An 18821-nucleotide genomic window follows, 5' to 3' on the forward strand; every position below is an offset into this window, starting at 1 on the left:
TCATCACTCTTCTGTAGTGAGTGAAGTACACACTCAGTGATTACATCACTCAATCTCTTAGATGTGCTCTCTCTAGCTATCTCTCTCTCTCTTTCGCGCCAACACACACCCACACATCCTCTGCTAAGGGAGGCTGGGCTGGGCTGGGGGTCAGAGGCCACAGAACATCTGTGTGGGAGGCCACATCACTGGGAGTGCCAGAGCATGGGCCAAGGCCCACTGGAACTGGATGGGCCATGATAGAACACACACACACACAAGCACATTCGTACTATAATATAGACACACACACGTGCATAATGGAATGCGCACACACACACACATATGCACACTCACTCATACTGTACACACATCAGCTCCCTGTCAAATGCACTAGCAGTTATTCTAACAAAGACCATTGTGACAGAGAGACACAAATAAATGATTGACCCTAACAGTTATAGCAGTTAACTGTTGCTAAAATGTAGGTTCTAGGTTGCTTTCTCTTTAGATTGCTTCTCTTATGAAACAGACATATTCTCAGCTGCCGAATTCTCTTGCTTTCCTTGCGATTAAACTTGTTTATATTGGGGGATTTATCTTAACGTCCCAAATCCTCCTCCTCCGCGCTCCGTGCTCTTTGCCCTGGAAAATCAGCCTCACACTGTATATGGAGACGGCAGGGCCCAGGGCTGCTGTATCAACTTACCACTAGAGTGAAACAAACAATTTGTCCATGGCCACATTTCAACAAAAATGCTTATCATCAATTGATTTACATGGTGATGACCTTTCAAGGATGCATGAGCAAACAAAAAATTATGTTTTGGGGGAGGAGTGGGGATGAAGGGAGGTGGAGGGTGGGGGTTATGATAGCAGCACATAGTAGCCTATAACGATGCCTATTAAAAGCCCCAGCAGGAAATGGATACTATTTCCTTACCCTTAGCGGTGCAGGGCAGCGTACCTTGATGTTTATCTATCTGCTGCCTCTCCTCTTAGAATGGCCAGCAGAAGCCTCTGACAGAAGCTACAACACGTACACAGGCTTGTGTGTTTACACTCCCAAGTCATTAACACACAACTCTCAGCGTTCAGGATTTTAACATGAGGAAGACAGTTGGCTGCAAGGCTGATTTGATATCTGTGTGTCTAGCCAAAGGCAGTGCATTTTATGGCTTGATCTGTGGTATCCCACCACGTATATCCAGAGGTAACTTGAGCACAGATAGTTTTCTGGATTTCAAGATAATTGTAGCACAAACAAATCATCGTCTCAATATGCATTCTACTGTAGCTGTAGAAATAGATAAATCTGTGACCATGACAACCATTGGGCTCCAGTAGTGTAGTATACAATCAATGCATTATTTATCAGTGAAGGACAGTGAGCTGCCAATTCCACTCAATAGCTCAGCAGCAGCATGAAGGACTAATCAGCCCTCTCTATTGGGTCTAGTGATCGTTAGGGCCACTCCACCTGCTGCTCTATGGCCCTCATTTCTCTCTCTCTCTCTCCATCTACCTATTTTTCTTTCTTTCTTTCTTTCTTTCTTTCTTTCTTTCTTTCTTTCTTTCTTTCTTTCTTTCTTTCTTTCTTTCTTTCTTTCTTTCTTTCTTTCTTTCTTTCTTTCTTTCTTTCTTTCTTTCTTTCTTTCTCTCTACCCCCCAACCCCTCTCACTTTCTCTACTAATTAGGTGACGAGCTCGGTGGCCGACTGCCCAGGGCAGATGACGCTGCTGTCCCAGCCTATGTTGGTGTGTGGGGGCGACGGCTTCACACATTCCAATTTCGACAGCTGTATCGAGTCTGCCCTGAAGGTGTTTGACATTCTGAAGTCCTCTCTCTGATGCCTTAAGGGGTGGTAGGGGGGATGGGAGTATAGTGTGGGGGTTCTATGTGTACAGTATGCTAGCCCAGAGAGGGGGGTACTGCCATTGAAACATTACCCTAACCCCCCCCCCCTCCAGTTGAACTGTCCACTTAAGTACTTGATATGTATTTGACATGTTGATGCTATGCTGTGTTCACGTGTGGTTAGATGTGAAACAGGTGTGTATAACACACCCTATGACCCACTAATTCTTCAAGGTGGACCATGATTCCGTTCCAATGAAGTACTTTACTGAAAGTAAATATGGTGTTGGTACTCAGGATTTCTCTCTAAACATCTGATTTTGGTTCAGATTGAATAAAAAAGTGTCAAACCATCTCCCCCTTTGTTTCTGTAACTCCACTTTCTTCTCTCACTTATAAACAGAAAGATGGCAGGTGGTATGGGAACCAATCCGCACAGAGCTCAGAGCAAAGTCGTACAAAATGGATGTAGGTAGTCAAAAAGCAATTAGAAAGTAATCAGGATCCCTTAATGACTTCTAAATGCATTAGGCAAAGTAGACACACTATGAACTGTTTGAGTAATACCATATCATACCCTCCATTGATACAGCCAGAGGACTCAGGGTATGACTGCCTGGTATGGCTAACACCAGGTCTGCCCTGTGCTCATGGAGGTCAAGTGTCCCGGTGAGAGCCCTGTGGCCCTGCCAACCCTGCCACCCCCCTACGGCGCCCGTGACGGTGTAATTCCACCCGGGGCAGCCGCCCGCCACTGACCGAGTTCAGCAGCTTAGTGGCGGGACAGTAATCTGGGACAAAATGTTTGGCAGCCGGTCTGGAGAAAGAGCCCCCACTAATCTGACATAATTACAGCGTTTTGGGCCGGGGACCCGGGCTGTTGCAGCTGGGGAAGTAGTAGGTCCACTCCACTCTACAGACAGTCTGCAGTAGCAGGGTTAACATACACACACATACAGTACACACACACATATACTCACACACATACCCATATGTGTTTAGTGCATAAATACACACTCATGTATGGATACACTCACACATAAACACGGTCCATACACACGGCCAGCGTGCAGCAGCAGGACCCTGATCGCTCTCCGGCCCCATGCAGTACCACCCGCTATGGCACCAGGCTCTGCCTCCACACTGGCAGTGGAAACAGGCCTGTGTGTGATTAGGCTATGCCCTCTCGAGTGCTAGCACTATCAACACAGTGTGCCACAGAAACCCCAGAATGCTGAATTATGAACAGCCAACTGAACAGACTTCACACACTGGCTTGAAGAGACCAAAACCATCCAGAGAAACAAAAGACATTGAAGGGTGGTGAGAGAGAGAGAATGGTTTTAGGACACTATTGTAGCTGATTGCATCACCATGATCTCTGTTCTTGGGGTTTGGGTATTGTTCTTCATGCTTGACAGGTTAGCTATTGTCCTTATTAAAGGATTTGCCCTGTTTTTGGACGTTTCTTTTGTTATTGATCGAACACTTCTTTCCCCCTGCGGTCACTGAACACTACATTAAATGACTAGTGTTCTCTCCTCCACTTAACTGAATGGGTGAATTCAAGGTCAGACACAAGCACATTTCTCTCAGGGTCATCTGATATGTGAGTATATAAAAACAGAATATAAACACAATGGAGGAATAAAATGGAAGTGTTTCATTTCCAGTTTCTCCAGTTTTACTGCAGTGAAGGACTCTGCTTTCCAATGGGAGTGTGATATGAAACCACAACCTACCACATCTCGCACCAGTGTATAATTGTAAGGGCCCAAGGGGTGTGAGTGCGTGCTTGTGTGCAATGTGCATACAATACTATGCATGTGTTTGATATCCTGCAACATATGCACTCAGCAGGTCGCAATGACATTCACAAAGCACACGGACAGTAGATTACATCAGTCAGTGGACTGTACCCCTTGTGCCACTGAGCTTCACATGTGTTAGGGGCAGGAGGAGAGAGATGGAGCCTCCTCGGATTGCATGTTAATGCTCATCCAGGGCACAGAGACTGGTTGGAACAGAACCGAACTGCAGCAGGAGAGAGAAGGATAGAGCGAGAGGGGGGTGGGGAGAGATGAGCTTTTTTGCTCTAAGGGGATGCATAATTCATCGCAGTCATCCTGCGAGAAATAGAACTCAGCTGCCTGGATTGCACTAGCCTTGCCACGGCGTTGCATCAGCTGCCTGCTTCTCTGCTCTGCCTGCCTGTCTGACTCTCATTAACACACCCATCCTCACCTGGGGGTCTTTGATCTTTTTTTAGCATCCGACAAGAAATAATTGGTTATGGTTGAAGAGAGCTAAGCGGCGGAGGGGAGAAGAATGCTGGGGATTTGTATTTGGGTTGTTGAGGATGGTGTGTGGGATGCATGGTGCTGGTAGAATAAACCCGGTACTGCCAGCGGGCTTGTGTGTTGTTGGTTGGATGGGGACTGCCGGGTGATTGTTCGGCGGAAAGAGAGAGAAGGGGACAGAACAGAGCAGTGTCGCGTTTGGAGCAGTGAGAAGAGCGGCACGCACTGTGCCATTCTCGCTGGCTGGCTGGCAGAGCATTCGCTGGCTTGGTAAATGACAAAGTCAAGCGAAGCCTTTGTTTCACTGCCAGAACTCATTTAAAATATTCCCCCGACTCCTTTTCTCTTCTCTCTTTTATCCACCCTCCTCCCCTCCTCTCTTGCTCTCTCTCGCTTGCTCTCTGTGTCTCTGTCTCTGTCTCTCTCTCTCTCTCTCTCTCTCTCTCTCTCTCTCTCTCTCGCGCTCACATTTTTTACAGCATTGTACATGCATGCACACAAGGGCCTCTCCAGATACAGACTGTGTGTCTCTCTCTGTGAAGAGTCCCCCCACCCCCCCACTCATCTTTATCTCCCATCACACAAAGCAGTAATGCATGCTGCCGGAGACACTAGGCTCATGGTGCGTCTGTCCTATTTTTGTAGGCTATTCCGATGGAGTGCAGCTGCTGTGCACTGTGGGTAGCTGATTTGCATTTTTGCAAAGTCACTGGCAGATGGCACCAGAGGTTGAGGAGATAGTAGCTACCCCCCTCTACCTCCATCCCCCTGTCCTCCTTCTAGGGCCACAAGGGCAGGATTCAGGTCATGGCTTGTCATGTGACTCCTGTTTTGGTGGACACCCCCGGAGTGGGATAAAAAGTCTGAGCACTCACTCTACTCTGCTCCCACTGGGGATGGATGAGTGTCGGAGGGGGGTGGGGTATTTGTGTTTGGATCCAAGAGCATTTCTCATACGATTACTCTGTTGGTGGAGGGCTATTGGCTCAGGGGGAAATATGTTTTCAGGGAGGAAATGAGTGAGTGAGAGTGCACGCTACATGCACGTGTGTTTGTGTGTGTGTACGTGCATGGGCATACAATCCTATGTATGTATGTTGGTGTGTGTGTGAGTGCCAGACAGGAGATTGGGATGTTTAGACTTCTCCTCTGCCTCGCCAGAGAGCCCGAGCTGGGATAACGAGAGAGGCGGTGCACAGCCCCATGGGAGGGTGACGTCACCAACAGCAGCCGGCTCTCTCTCTCTTTCTGTGGCAGAGCCGAGTGGCAGGTAGGCAGGCACAGCCCACAGCCCTCTGAGCACAGTCAGTCGATCGCCTAAGAGCTCACTATTGATCCTGGAGGGAGGGACAGTCAGTCAGGGCAATACAGACAGACAGCCTTGTTCTACTTAAGAGCTCCAACTCACTACCTCAATACCCCCACTATACACAACAGTAGCATCACCTATATTTGTTGCTGTTTATGGGATGGGGTTGCTATCCCCGTGCACAACCATTCACCATGACTGGTTTCTAGGGGGGTGCCGCTTGGGAGTCTATCCCGGGTCGCAAGAGGGTGAATATTGCATGCTACGACAACACCAGCGGTGCCTATAGCATCACCTTGATAGGCACCTCTATAATATAATACATCATGTCACTGCACATATAGAACACACTGAGGTATTAACACTAAAGCCCAGGAGGTGGTGTCTATAGCAGGCAAAAAAATGACTTGCACCTAATGTTGAGTCGATTATGATTCCTCAGCTAGTTCCACAGAGCTACTGCTGCCTGTCATTACTGTGCTGTGCCCCAGTCAGCCGAGCAAGCTTCTAAATACCTGGAATCTGCAGAGCCGCCAAGGTGAGTCGAGCCCAACTCGTCTGACCAGTGTGGGCCTCCCGCTTTGCAGGAACTGTTTTGACAGTGAATGACAGCCCTGTCTGTCTCCTGCCGCATGTGACGTTAGTAGGCTCTGTGCCATGCCATCCGCAGCGAGGATGGTGAACTGATTCCACCCCACAAAGGGCTCACTGCTCCCTGTCAGGACAATCCGTGTCTTGGCCTGACACCAAGTCACACAACACTTTAAGGCATTCTCCTCTGTTTTTACTCTCTCTCTCCCCCAATTGGCCGAAAGAAAACAATCCTCCAAAAATGTGTCTTGCTGCACATTAATAATACTGAAGAATGTATTTTTTGATTGCAACATCATAGATGAGTTTTCAGTATTCAGTTGAACTGGTTACATGTGTGTAGACACCCAAACTCAGCTGCGATGTGAGGGGGGGAGAGAGAGAGGAGAAGAGTTGTCCTTTAGCTGTGTGTAAGGAGACAGGTCGTTAATGAGCTGTGTGTAAGTTGTAAAAAATGGTAGAGGAGAGGGGTAGTCGTTGAGCTGTGTGTAGGTGGTCAGAGATGGGAGAATTATGATTAGAGGCCCCGGGGCCCTCAGGAAGTGATAAGAGAGTGGTTCAGCCTCAGGCAGGAGGAACGGATAGAAGGGGGCTCCTACAATCATTATTGTTAAATACAGGGACAGGACAGGGAGGGGGTTATTAAAAAGGTTATTATCAAAAAATGTCAAATGAAAAAAGAGAGGGAGGAAGAGAGAGAGCATTTAGCATATAGCAGCATCACACACACTTTGCAGAGTAAAGGAAGTGTGCACAGTCAAGCTCTCAGGGGAAAGAGACCAGCATTCTGTGTACACACACACTGACTGCTTTTTTGAAGTCTTGTTTGGCAATTTATATGATGTCCTCTATTGCCTGTACTGTTTTTTTGTATGAACCACTCCACACAAGAAGTTCCTGAAAAATGTTTACATTTTTAATTGTTTTTATTTGAACCTCCATCTTTCCCTGGCCACATACAGTAACCACCATTATGACAACACCTGCATGGATCTAGTGCATCACAAGGAAATCAATTGGGTTTGCCGTGGAAACCATTAATGGCATTCTACATCTCAACATTCTAAAGACAGATCATCGGGAGGGCCGGATCCAGTTCTAAGAAACGGCCGCCCTACTGGGCTTTCACGAACTACAGTGTCTAGGGTTTACCGATAATGGTGCGACAAACAAAAAACATCCAGTCGGCAGCAGTCCTGTGGGCGAAAACAGCTCGTTGATGAGAGGTCGAAGGAGAATGACAAGAATCATTCAAGCTAACAGGCAGGCCACAAACAGACAAATAACGGTGCAGTACAACAGTGGCGTGCAGAACGGCATCTCAGAACGCACAACTCGATCCTTGTCACGGATGGGCTATTGCAGTAGATGACCACACCGGGTTCCACTCCTATCAGCTAAAAACAAGAAGAAGTGGCTTCAGTGGGCACACGATTACCAACACTGGACAATTGAGGAGTGGAACATGAAATCGCCTGGAACATGACAGCGAGTTCAGTTTACTTGAGAGGCCTGTGCAGTCCCCAGACCTCAACCCAATAGAGCATCTTTGCGATGAGATGGAACGGGCTATTCGCAGCATGAATGATATCTGCTGGTTCCTCTGGGCAAGACCAGGATCATGGAGCCTCAGTGGCCAGGTATGATGCCCTGAGCCGGGCTGAGCTGGAACAGGCAGTAGCCCAGGCTATGGCCCCTTTGGGCCTGGAGGTCCTGGAGGTCATAGAGGTCCTGGAGGTCGTACTTGAGACCACCAGGGGGCCTGACTGCGTCCTTGTTGTCCCTGTGGTGGTGCCAAGGAATGGGGAGTCAGCCACAGCAGCAACTCAACCAGGCAGTCCTCAGCCAGAGGTCTCACCAGAGGAGAACACCTCAATGGTTCCAAGAGTCACCCACTAGTCACCCAGGAGACTTTTAGCCAGAGGGCTAGCTCTCCAAGAAGAAGACAAGATTGAAGGACTCTGACCGTTTTCTCGTCCCTACGGTGCCACCATGGGTCCCCAGTAAGAGAATGCCAGTGCGACCCATCAAGCACATCCAGGAAGAAACTCAAAAGGTGTTTTGCTCTATTTTTAATCTGGTAATTTTCTTGCTTTTGTGTTATCTCTCCCATATGTACAAGTGTACTTGGGTGACTTGAAAAGTGCTCAAAATTAAATGTATTATTTTTATTTTTATTATTAGCTCAGTTGGTAGAGCATGGCGCTTGCAACGCCAGGGTTGTGGGTTCGATTCCCACGGGGGGCCAGTATGAAAAAATAAATAATATTATGCACTCACTAACTGTAAGTCGCTCTCGATAAGAGCATCTGCTAAAAATGACTAAAAAAAGTGTGATCAGGGTCACCCGGAAGAGGACACGGCCCTTTGCCCAGGAAGTTCAGAGTCTGAAGGAACCAATCAGAAGAGACAGAGGGTCTGATCATCTACTCAACTGATGTCAACTGATCTCAACTAACCTTTAATTGCATGCTGTTGCATTAGTTTTTTTGCATTAGTTTTTGTTGCATTTGCATGTGTTTGTAATTGAAAATAAAAATGCATTATATCTATCGCATTATCCTCGTGTTCCATATAGGCTTTTTAGTAAGTAGTGATTTATCGTTAATTCAAAATTGGATTTGAATACCGTAGCTAAATACAAATCCATATGACTGACACCAAACACGAGAGTAGAATATCACAATTGAAAAACATCTCTGCTCTTGACTGAGAGGTTCCCAAACCAGAAGGCAATGTTGAATGTAAGAACACTTTCAATCTAGACGTTGACTAGAGGGGTGAACCTACGCCAGGGGTTAGGTACCACCTCTACATACTCCCAAAATAGCCATATTGTACTTACAGACCTCCATGAACACAATACACACACACACACACACACACACACACACACACACACACACCACACACTGTTAACAATAGTCTTCAGTTATTACAAAGTTATACTGTATTTGTTACATCGTCTCGGCTGGTGTAGTATTTCACTGTTTTATTTAGACATTTAAATATTTTTGTGGCATATCTTTGGGACTGCCAATGATCTTTCTGCCCAGTCTCAGATCAACATAGTGTACTGTAGTGTTGTAGTGTACTGTAGTGTACTGTAGTGTACTGTAGTATTATAGTGTACTGTAGCAGTATTCCCTCTCTCAGTCTGACTGCTTGTGAAGGAAATGCTCTTAACCCTACATTGTTATTGGATCTCCCTCAGCTGTGCCAATAGAGTGGGTCAGATAATTAATCAAGGGGTTTGATAAAAGCGGACTCTGACCGGACAGCTCCCTACACACACACACACACACACACACACACACACACACACACACACACACTGGTCAAGCCCAGCCACTCACAGGGCTTGCAGGCCAGGGTAGTCTGTTGTGATACTAAGCCTTTCAGCACAGATTAAACTTGCACGCCGTATAATAGACCCACAACAGCCTTCCACGGGTTGGACATCTGTAACAGCTTTGGACTTTAGACTTTGGGAGAGAAAAAAAGAGGACAAAATCTGTGAAAGCTGCCCTGCATTGATATATTCGATTCGAGAGGGAGAGAAGGAGTGGGGGAGGGGAGAGTTTATAGAGCCACTAGTTACACAGTCCAGTCTAATCACTCATACTTCTGACTGGGACAGAGTTTTTACCATTATTTTGACTTTTTTATTGCTGCATTAATATTCCTTCTTCATGATTAATTTATTTAATATATTAACAATTTATCCCCATTTCCCGTTTCACATTTTATCTAACCTCAGCTCATTAAGGGATTCAAGATTCCATATTTTTGTTGTACTAGTAAGATCATAAACATTTCTGTCAGAGGGATAGATAAGTTGCTTCTATTCTATTGAGAAGAAGACCATCAGTGGAAGTTTACAGACTTGTTGGCTTGTAAATTCAGTTTATGGTCATGAGTTTGTTATTGTGCGGTTCTGGCAGTGCTAGTTGCTCGAGTTGGCATCGTCACATCAATTTACAATCTGGCCATTGTGGTTGAAAAGTGACAAAGATGGGTCAAGGACATAATTTAATCTTTGCAAATAATCAGGGTTGTTGATACACAAACTGAATGTGTAATGAAACATTTTGCTCACCATTTTGCTGATCTCAACACAGAGCATGCAAGCTATACTTTCTATATACAACTGAATAGGCTAAGCAATTATAACATCTATTGAAAGTACATTTTCAACCTTCCTCTTATTACATTGTGACACCAATGAAAATGTGGGATATGTGATCGTTCAAATGTGGTTTGAGTTCCGGACTGTTTCAAACTGGTTATATATCAACTCCCTCAAGTCTGTGAGTCCATGAGAATAAGTATCTTTCACAGCCATGAAGAATGACTTAGTCCACTGACTACACATTATTCCCCTATCTTTCTCTCTTGCACACACCCACATTAAGAAATGCACGTAGGCATGCACACACACATGCACGTACACACACTCACTTGTCACCTTCCCACAAAGACAGGAAACTCTTTCTGTCATCTGGCATGTGTTCTTGTTCGACCGCAATCTCTGTTCTGAGGTGAGAAGATAAGAGGCGAACCTGTGAAGAGATTAATCCCTAAAGGCAGCATGTGAAACAGCTCAGGTTACAGTAAAGCTCACTGAAGAACTCTCATCTATAAAAAATTATTCTAAAATTCATGACCTTGCAAAAGCCTTCTTCTTTGGTTAATTTATATATATTCGGTCCATATCCATGGGACAGAAAGTATAAATTAACATAGTGTATAGAAATACAGTGGGGAAGAAAAGTATTTAGTCAGCCACCAATTGTGCAAGTTCTCCCACTTAAAAAGATGAGAGAGGCCTGTAATTTTCATCATAGGTACACGTCAACTATGACAGACAAATTGAGGAAAGAAAATGCAGAAATCACATTGTAGGATTTTTAATGAATTTATTAGCAAATTATGGTGGAAAATAAGTATTTGGTCACCTACAAACAAGCAAGATTTCTGGCTCTCACAGACCTGTAACTTCTTCTTTAAGAGGCTCCTCTGTCCTCCACTCGTTACCTGTATTAATGGCACCTGTTTGAACTTGTTATCAGTATAAAAGACACCTGTCCACAACCTCAAACAGTCACACTCCAAACTCCACTATGGCCAAGACCAAAGAGCTGTCAAAGGACACCAGAAACAAAATTGTAGACCTGCACCAGGCTGAGAAGACTGAATCTGCAATAGGTAAGCAGCTTGGTTTGAAGAAATCAACTGTGGGAGCAATTATTAGGAAATGGAAGACATACTAGACCACTGATAATCTCCCTCGATCTGGGGCTCCACGCAAGATCTCACCCCGTGGGGTCAAAATGATCACAAGAACGGTGAGCAAAAATCCCAGAACCACACGGGGGGACCTAGTGAATGACCTGCAGAGAGCTGGGACCAAAGTAACAAAGCCTACCATCAGTAACACACTACGCCGCCAGGGACTCAAATCCTGCAGTGCCAGATGTGTCCTCCTGCTTAAGCCAGTACATGTCCAGGCCCGTCTGAAGTTTGCTAGAGTGCATTTGGATGATCCAGAAGAGGATTGGGAGAATGTCATATGGTCAGATGAAACCAAAATATAACTTTTTGGTAAAAACTCAACTCGTCGTGTTTGGAGGACAAAGAATGCTGAGTTGCATCCAAAGAACACCATACCTACTGTGAAGCATGGGGGTGGAAACATCATGCTTTGGGGCTGTTTTTCTGCAAGGGACCAGGACGACTGATCCGTGTAAAGGAAAGAATGAATGGGGCCATGTATCGTGAGATTTTGAGTGAAAACCTCCTTCCATCAGCAAGGGCATTGAAGATGAAACGTGGCTGGGTCTTTCAGCATGACAATGATCCCAAACACACCGCCCGGGCAACGAAGGAGTGGCTTCATAAGAAGCATTTCAAGGTCCTGGAGTGGCCTAGCCAGTCTCCAGATCTCAACCCCATAGAAAATCTTTGGAGGGAGTTGAAAGTCTGTGTTGCCCAGCGACAGCCCCAAAACATCACTGCATGGAGGAATGGGCCAAAATACCAGCAACAGTGTGTGAAAACCTTGTGAAGACTTACAGAAAACGTTTGACCTGTGTCATTGCCAACAAAGGGTATATAACAAAATATTGAGAAACTTTTGTTATTGACCAAATACTTATTTTCCACCATAATTTGCAAATAAATTCATTAAAAATCCTACAATGTGATTTTCTGGATTTCTTTTTCTCATTTTGTCTGTCATAGTTGACGTGTACCTATGATGAAAATGACAGGCCTCTCTCATCTTTTTAAGTGGGAGAACTTGTACAATTGGTGGCTGACTAAATACTTTTTTTCCCCACTGTACTTTAAAGTTATAATGTTTGCATAGAAAAGCTAGTGAGTCACAAACTATAGAGAGAACGTTTTAAGAGCTTTGCTATTCCAACCAGTTTGAGACAGTGATGTTGAGATAATAAACTCTCTCTCTTATTTTCTCCCTTCCTTCCTGTCTCCCTTCTGCCTCTCATCTTTCCTCTTATTTTCTCCCTACCTTCCTGCCTCCCTTCTGCCTCTCATCTTTCCTCTTATTTTCTCCCTTCCTTCCTGTCTCCCTTCTGCCTCTCATCTTTCCTCTTATTTTCTCCCTTCCTTCCTGCCTCCCTTCTGCCTCTCATCTTTCCTCTTATTTTCTCCCTCCTTCCTGCCTCCCTTCTGCCTCTCATCTTTCCATTTATTTTCTCCCTTCCTTCCTGTCTCCCTTCTGCCTCTCATCTTTCCTCTTATTTTCTCCCTTCCTTCCTGTCTCCCTTCTGCCTCTCATCTTTCCTCTTATTTTCTCCCTTCCTTCCTGTCTCCCTTCTGCCTCTCATCTTTCCTCTTATTTTCTCCCTTCCTTCCTGTCTCCCTTCTGCCTCTCATCTTTCCATTTATTTTCTCTACAAATTTCAGAACAAGAGCTTATTTTTTGCGCCCTGTAGCATCTGACTTATCCCTTGCTGATAACGAGTGTTTTGTGGTAAGCTGGTCTAGCTCAATATGACATCTGAAACAGTCAACTGTGTGAATTACCCACCCTGGTGCTCCCAGCACCTGGTGAGAGACACATCTTGCCACTCGCTACTAATCAGGCACTTTGGTACTGTACTTTACCATCGAAGCCTACGAGAGAGAGAGAGTTTAAGGTAGTGATGGATAGAGAGGAGGTAGAGCATTCTATCTGCCCACCACAGTGGCCCTCTCCAGCCTTCGGACTCACGGTTTAATGGCTGTGGGAAAGGCCAGGAGGTCACACAAATTTCGTCAGACAGACCAGTTTTTCTAAAACAGATTTCAGCATATTATTTTTTTCAGCCTTGCCTTGTTCACTGTTATATTCCTCCCACTGTGTGGCTCCTCTGTGGTCCAGGGAGAATATGCAATCTCCATTCTTACCCACATTATCTCCAAAACATCTCTGTCAGAACTGGAGGAGAGATGGCTGTGTGTAGGATTATATTTGAAGAGCCAAATCCCATGATTGCTCTATCACTGCCTCCATATAGGATAATGGACACATACAGTGCCTTCAGAAAGTATTCACACCCCTTGACATTTTCCACAATTTGTTGTGTTACAAAGTGGGATCCAAATTGATTGAATTGTACTTTTTTGTCAACGATCTACACAAAATAGTGTCTAATGTCAAAGTGGAAGTAAAACAATTGTAATATTTGTAAAAAATTAATGAAAAATACAGTGCATTCGAAAAGTATTCAGACCCTTTGACCTTTTTCACATTTTGTTACGTTACAACCTTATTCTAAAATTGATTAAATAGTTTTTTTTCCTTATCAATCCACACACAATACACCCTATAATGACAAAGCAAAAACAGGTTTTTCGAAATGTTTGCTAATTTATGAACTGAAATATCACATTTACAGTTGAAGTCGGAAGTTTACATACACTTAGGTTGGAGTCATTAAAACTTGTTTTTTAACCACTCCACAAATTTCTTTTTAACAAACTATAGTTTTGGCAAGTCGGTTAGGACATCTACTTTGTGCATGACACAAGTAATTTTTCCAACAATTGTTTACAGACAGATTATTTCACTTATAATTCACCGTATCACAATTCCAGTGGGTCAGAAGTTTACATACACTAAGTTGACTGTGCCTTGAAACAGCTTGGAAAATTCCAGAAAATAATGTAATGGCTTTAGAAGCTTCTGATAGGCTAATTGACATAATTTGAGTCAATTGGAGGTGTACCTGTGGATGTATTTCAAGGCCTACCTTCAAACTCAGTGCCTTTTTGCTTGACATCATGGGAAAATCAAAAAAAAAAAAAATTGTAGACCTCCACATGTCTGGTTCATCCTTGGGAGCAATTTCCAAACGCCTGAAGGTACCACGTTCATCTGTACAAACAATAGTACGCAAGTATAAACACCATGGGACCACGCAGCCGTCATACCGCTCAGGAAGGAGACACGTTCTGTCTCCTAGAGATGAATGTACTTTGGTGTGAAAAGTGCTAATCAATCCCAGAACAACAGCAAAGGACCTTGTGAAGATGCTGGAGGAAACGGGTACAAAGTATCTCTATCCACAGTAAAACAAGTCATTAATCGACATTACCTGAAAGGCCGCTCAGCAAGGAAGAAGCCACTGCTCCAAAACCGCCATAAAAAAGCCAGACTACAGTTTGCAACTGCACATGGGGACAAAGATCGTACTTTTTGGAGAAATGTCCTCTGGTCTGATGAAACAAAAATAGAACTGTTTGGCCATAATGACCATCGTTATGTTTTGAGGAAAAAGGGGGTTGCTTGCAAGCCGAAGAACACTATCCCAACCGTGAAGGACGGGGGTGGCAGCATCATGCTGTGGGGGTGCTTTGCTGCAGGAGGGACTGGTACACTTCACAAAATAGATGGCATCATGATGAAGGAAAATTATGTGGATATATTGAAGCAACATCTCAAGACATCAGTCAGGAAGTGAAAGCTTGGTCGCAAATGGGTCTTCCAAATGGCCAGTGACCCCAAGTATACTTCCAAAGTTGTGGCAAAATGGCTTAAGGACAACAAAGTCAAGTTATTGGAGTGGCCATCACAAAGCCCTGACCTCAATCCTATAGAAAATGTGTGGGCAGAACTGAAAAACCGTGTGCGAGCAAGGAGGCCTACAAACCTGACTCAGTTACACAAGCTCTGTCAGGAGGAATGGGCCAAAATTCACCCAACTTATTGTGGGAAGCTTGTGGAAGGCTACCCGAAACATTTGACCCAAGTTAAACAATTTAAAGTCACTGCTACCAAATACTAATTGAGTGTATGTAAACTTCTGACCCACTGGGAATGTGATGAAATAAATAAAAGCTGAAATAACTAATTCTCTCTACTATTATTCTGACATTTCACATTCTTAAAATAAAGTGGTGATCCTAACTTTTTACTAGGATTAAATGTCAGGAATTGTGAAAAACTGAGTTTAAATGTATTTGGCTAAGGTGTGTGTAAACTTCTGACTTCAACTGTACATATGTATTCAAACCCTTTACTCAGTACTTTGTTGAAGCACCTTTGGCAGCGATTACAGCCTTGAGAATGGCGCCGGAGGAGATAGCTGCCGTTTTACGGGCTCCTAACCAATTGTGCTATTGTGTGTGTTTTTTCACGTTATTTGTAACTTATTTTGTACATAATTGTTTCTGCCACCGTCTCTTATGACCGAAAAGAGCTTCTGGATTTTAGGACAGCAATTACTCACCTCGTACGAGACGAAGATTTTTTCTTTAATGAGTCAGAAGCAAAGGATTTTATTCAGATGCCCGACAATGCCCAAATCCCTGTCATTCGCATGAGAAAGAGACGGAGATATCGGGGACGTAGGTCGGGGTGCCTTGTAAGGATACAACGGCGAGTGCGTAATCTGCCTCTACCATCAGTCCTATTAGCCAACGTACAATCATTGGATAGCAAAATAGACAAACTAAGATCACAGATATCCTACCAATGGGACATTAAAAACTGTAATATCTTATGTTTCACAGAGTCGTGGCTGAACGACGACATGGATAACATTCAGATGGCGGGATATACGCTGCATCAGCAAGATAGAACAGCTGCCTCCGGTAAGACAAGGGGTGGCGGTCTGTGTATATTTGTAAACAACAGCTGGTGCACGTAATCTAATATTAAGGAAGTCTCAAGGTTTTGCTCGCCTGAGGTAGAGTATCTCATGATAAGCTGTAGACCACACTATTTACCAAGAGAGTTTTCATCTATATTTTTCGTAGCCGTCTATTTACCACCACAAATCGATGCTGGCACTAAGACCGCACTCAATGAGCTGTATAAGGCCATAAGCAAACAGGAAAACGCTCATACAGAGGCGGCTCTCCTAGTGGCCGGGGACTTTAATGCAGGGAAACATAAATCCGTTTTACCTAATTTCTACCAGTATGTTAAATGTGCAACCAGAGGAAAAATAACTCTACACCACCTTTACTCCACACACAGAGACGCGTACAAAGCTCTCCCTCGCCCTCCATTTGGCAAATCTGACCATAACTCTATCCTCCTGATTCCTGCTTACAAGCAAAAACTAAAGCAGGAAGCACCAGTGACTCGGTCAATAAAGAAGTGGTCAGATGACGCAGATGCTAAGCTACAGGACTGTTTTGCTAGCACAGACTGGAATGTGTTCCGGGATTCTTCTGATGGTATTGAGGAGTACACCACATCAGTCACTGGCTTCATCAATAAGTGCATCGATGACGTCGTCCCCACAGTGACCGTACGTACATACCTGATATGATGTGTTTATACAGGATTTTGAGGATGAGGACATTCCAGTTATTTATGTCACTGGTGGGTGCCATGAAGGCTGTGTGCCAGGAAGTATAGGGGGCCCAATTGTATTAATCTTAGAATGAGTACATGATGGAATGTCCCAATAATGGTTTGCAACTGTGGGCTAGAATTGGATTGCAAAGCAATATATAAACTGAGCGAATTTCTATGTCTATCATTCGGATAGCAAGAGGCAATTCACGTTCAGCTTGTTGTGTTGAATCCAGTACCGTAGTATTATTAAATACATTGTATCAACTCTCCATCTAAGTGTTCGATTATATTCTTGCATTCTGAATTCCTTGATACCAGAGAACTCATCATAACAATACCCCAACCAGAAGCCACGGATTACAGGCAGCATCCACACTGAGCTAAAGGGTACAGCTTCCGCTTTCAAGGAGCGGGACACTAACCTGGACGCTTATAAGAAATCCTGCTATGCCCTCCGATGAACCTTATCAATTTTCTACACCTGTTGTATTCGGCGCATGTGACAAATTAAATTTGATTTGATTTGAGTCTTCTTGGGTATGACGCTACAAGCTTGGCACACATGTATTTGGGGAGTTTCTCTCATTCCTCTCTGCAGATCCTCTCAAGCTCTGTCAGGTTGGATGGGGAGCGTTGCTGCACAGCTATTTTCAGGTCTCTCCAGAGAAGTCCGGGATCTGGGCCACTCAAGGACATTGAGACTTGTCCCGAAGCCACTCCTGCTTTGTCTTGGCTGTGTGCTTAGGGTCGTTGTCCTGTTGGAAGGTGAACCTTCGCCCCAGTCTGAGGTCCTGAGCGCTCTGGAGCAGGTTTTCATCAAGGATCTCTCTGTACTTTGCTCCATTAATCTTTCTCTCAATCCTGACTTGTCTCCCAGTCCCTGCCACTGAAAAACATTCCCACAGCATGATGCTGCCACCACCATGCTTCACCATAGCGATGGTGCCAGGTTTCCTCCAGACGTGACACTTGCCATTCAGGCCAAAGAGTTCAATCTTGGTTTCATCAGACAAGATAATCTTGTTTCTCGTGGTCTGAGAGACTTTAGGTGCCTTTTAGCAAACTCCAAGCGGGCTGTCATGTTCCTTTTACTGAGGAGTGGCTTCCGTCTGGCCACTACCATAAAGGCCTGATTGGTGGAGTGCTGCAGAGATGGTTGTCCTTCTGGAAAGTTCTCCCATCTCCACAGAGGAACTCTGGAGCTCTGTCAGAGTGACCATTGGGTTCTTGGTCACCTATCTGACCAAGGCCCTTCTTCCCCGATTGCTCAGTTTGGCTGGGCGGCCAGCTCTAGGAAGAGTCTTGGTGGTTCCAAACTTCTTCCATTTAAGAATGATGGAGGCCAATGTGTTCTTGGGGACCTTCAATGTTTTTGGTACCCTTCCCCAGATCTGTGCCTCGACACAGTCCTGTCTCTGAGCTCTACGGACAATTCCTTCGACCTCATGGCTTGGTTTTTGCTCTATCATGCACTGTCAACTGTGGGACCTTACATAGACAGGTGTGTGCCTTTCCAAATTATGTCCAACCAATTGAATTTACCACAGGTGGACTCCAATCAAGTTGTAGAAACATCTCAAGGATGATCAATGGAAACAGGATGCACCTGAGCTCAATTTCAAGTTTCATAGCAAATGGTCTGAATACTTATGTAAATAAGGTGACTAACTCATGAAGCTGGTTGAGAGAATGCCAAGAGTTTGCAAAGCTGTCATCAAGGCAAATTGTGTCTATTTGAAGAATCTCAAATATAAAATATATTTTGATTTGCTTAACACTTTTTTGGTTACTACATGATTCCATATGTGTCATTTCATAGTTTTCTACAATGTAGAAAATAGTACAAATAAAGAAAAACCCTTGAATGAGTAGGTGTTCTAAAAAATTTGACTGGTAGTGTATCTTGATTAGATAAGTATTCAATCACCTGAGTCAATATATGTTAGAATCACATTTTGCAGCAATTAC

The 18821-nt window shown here is 44.5% G+C and overlaps 1 protein-coding gene across 2 annotated transcripts in view; it reads left to right on the plus strand.

Moving 5' to 3' along the window:
* LOC121547335 (renalase) overlaps nt 1-2192 on the plus strand; it is a 61064-nt gene extending 58872 nt beyond the window's left edge. For both annotated transcript variants that reach the window (XM_041858543.2, XM_041858542.2), the window contains exon 6: nt 1678-2192. In XM_041858543.2, coding sequence (XP_041714477.1) covers nt 1678-1830 — 153 coding nt within the window. In that variant the 3' untranslated portion in view covers nt 1831-2192. The remainder of the gene's footprint in view (nt 1-1677) is intronic.
* The last annotated feature ends 16629 nt before the right edge of the window (nt 2193-18821 follow it).

Source organism: Coregonus clupeaformis, chromosome 31 (assembly GCF_020615455.1).
Source record: "Coregonus clupeaformis isolate EN_2021a chromosome 31, ASM2061545v1, whole genome shotgun sequence".
NCBI classification, from domain to species: domain Eukaryota; kingdom Metazoa; phylum Chordata; class Actinopteri; order Salmoniformes; family Salmonidae; genus Coregonus; species Coregonus clupeaformis.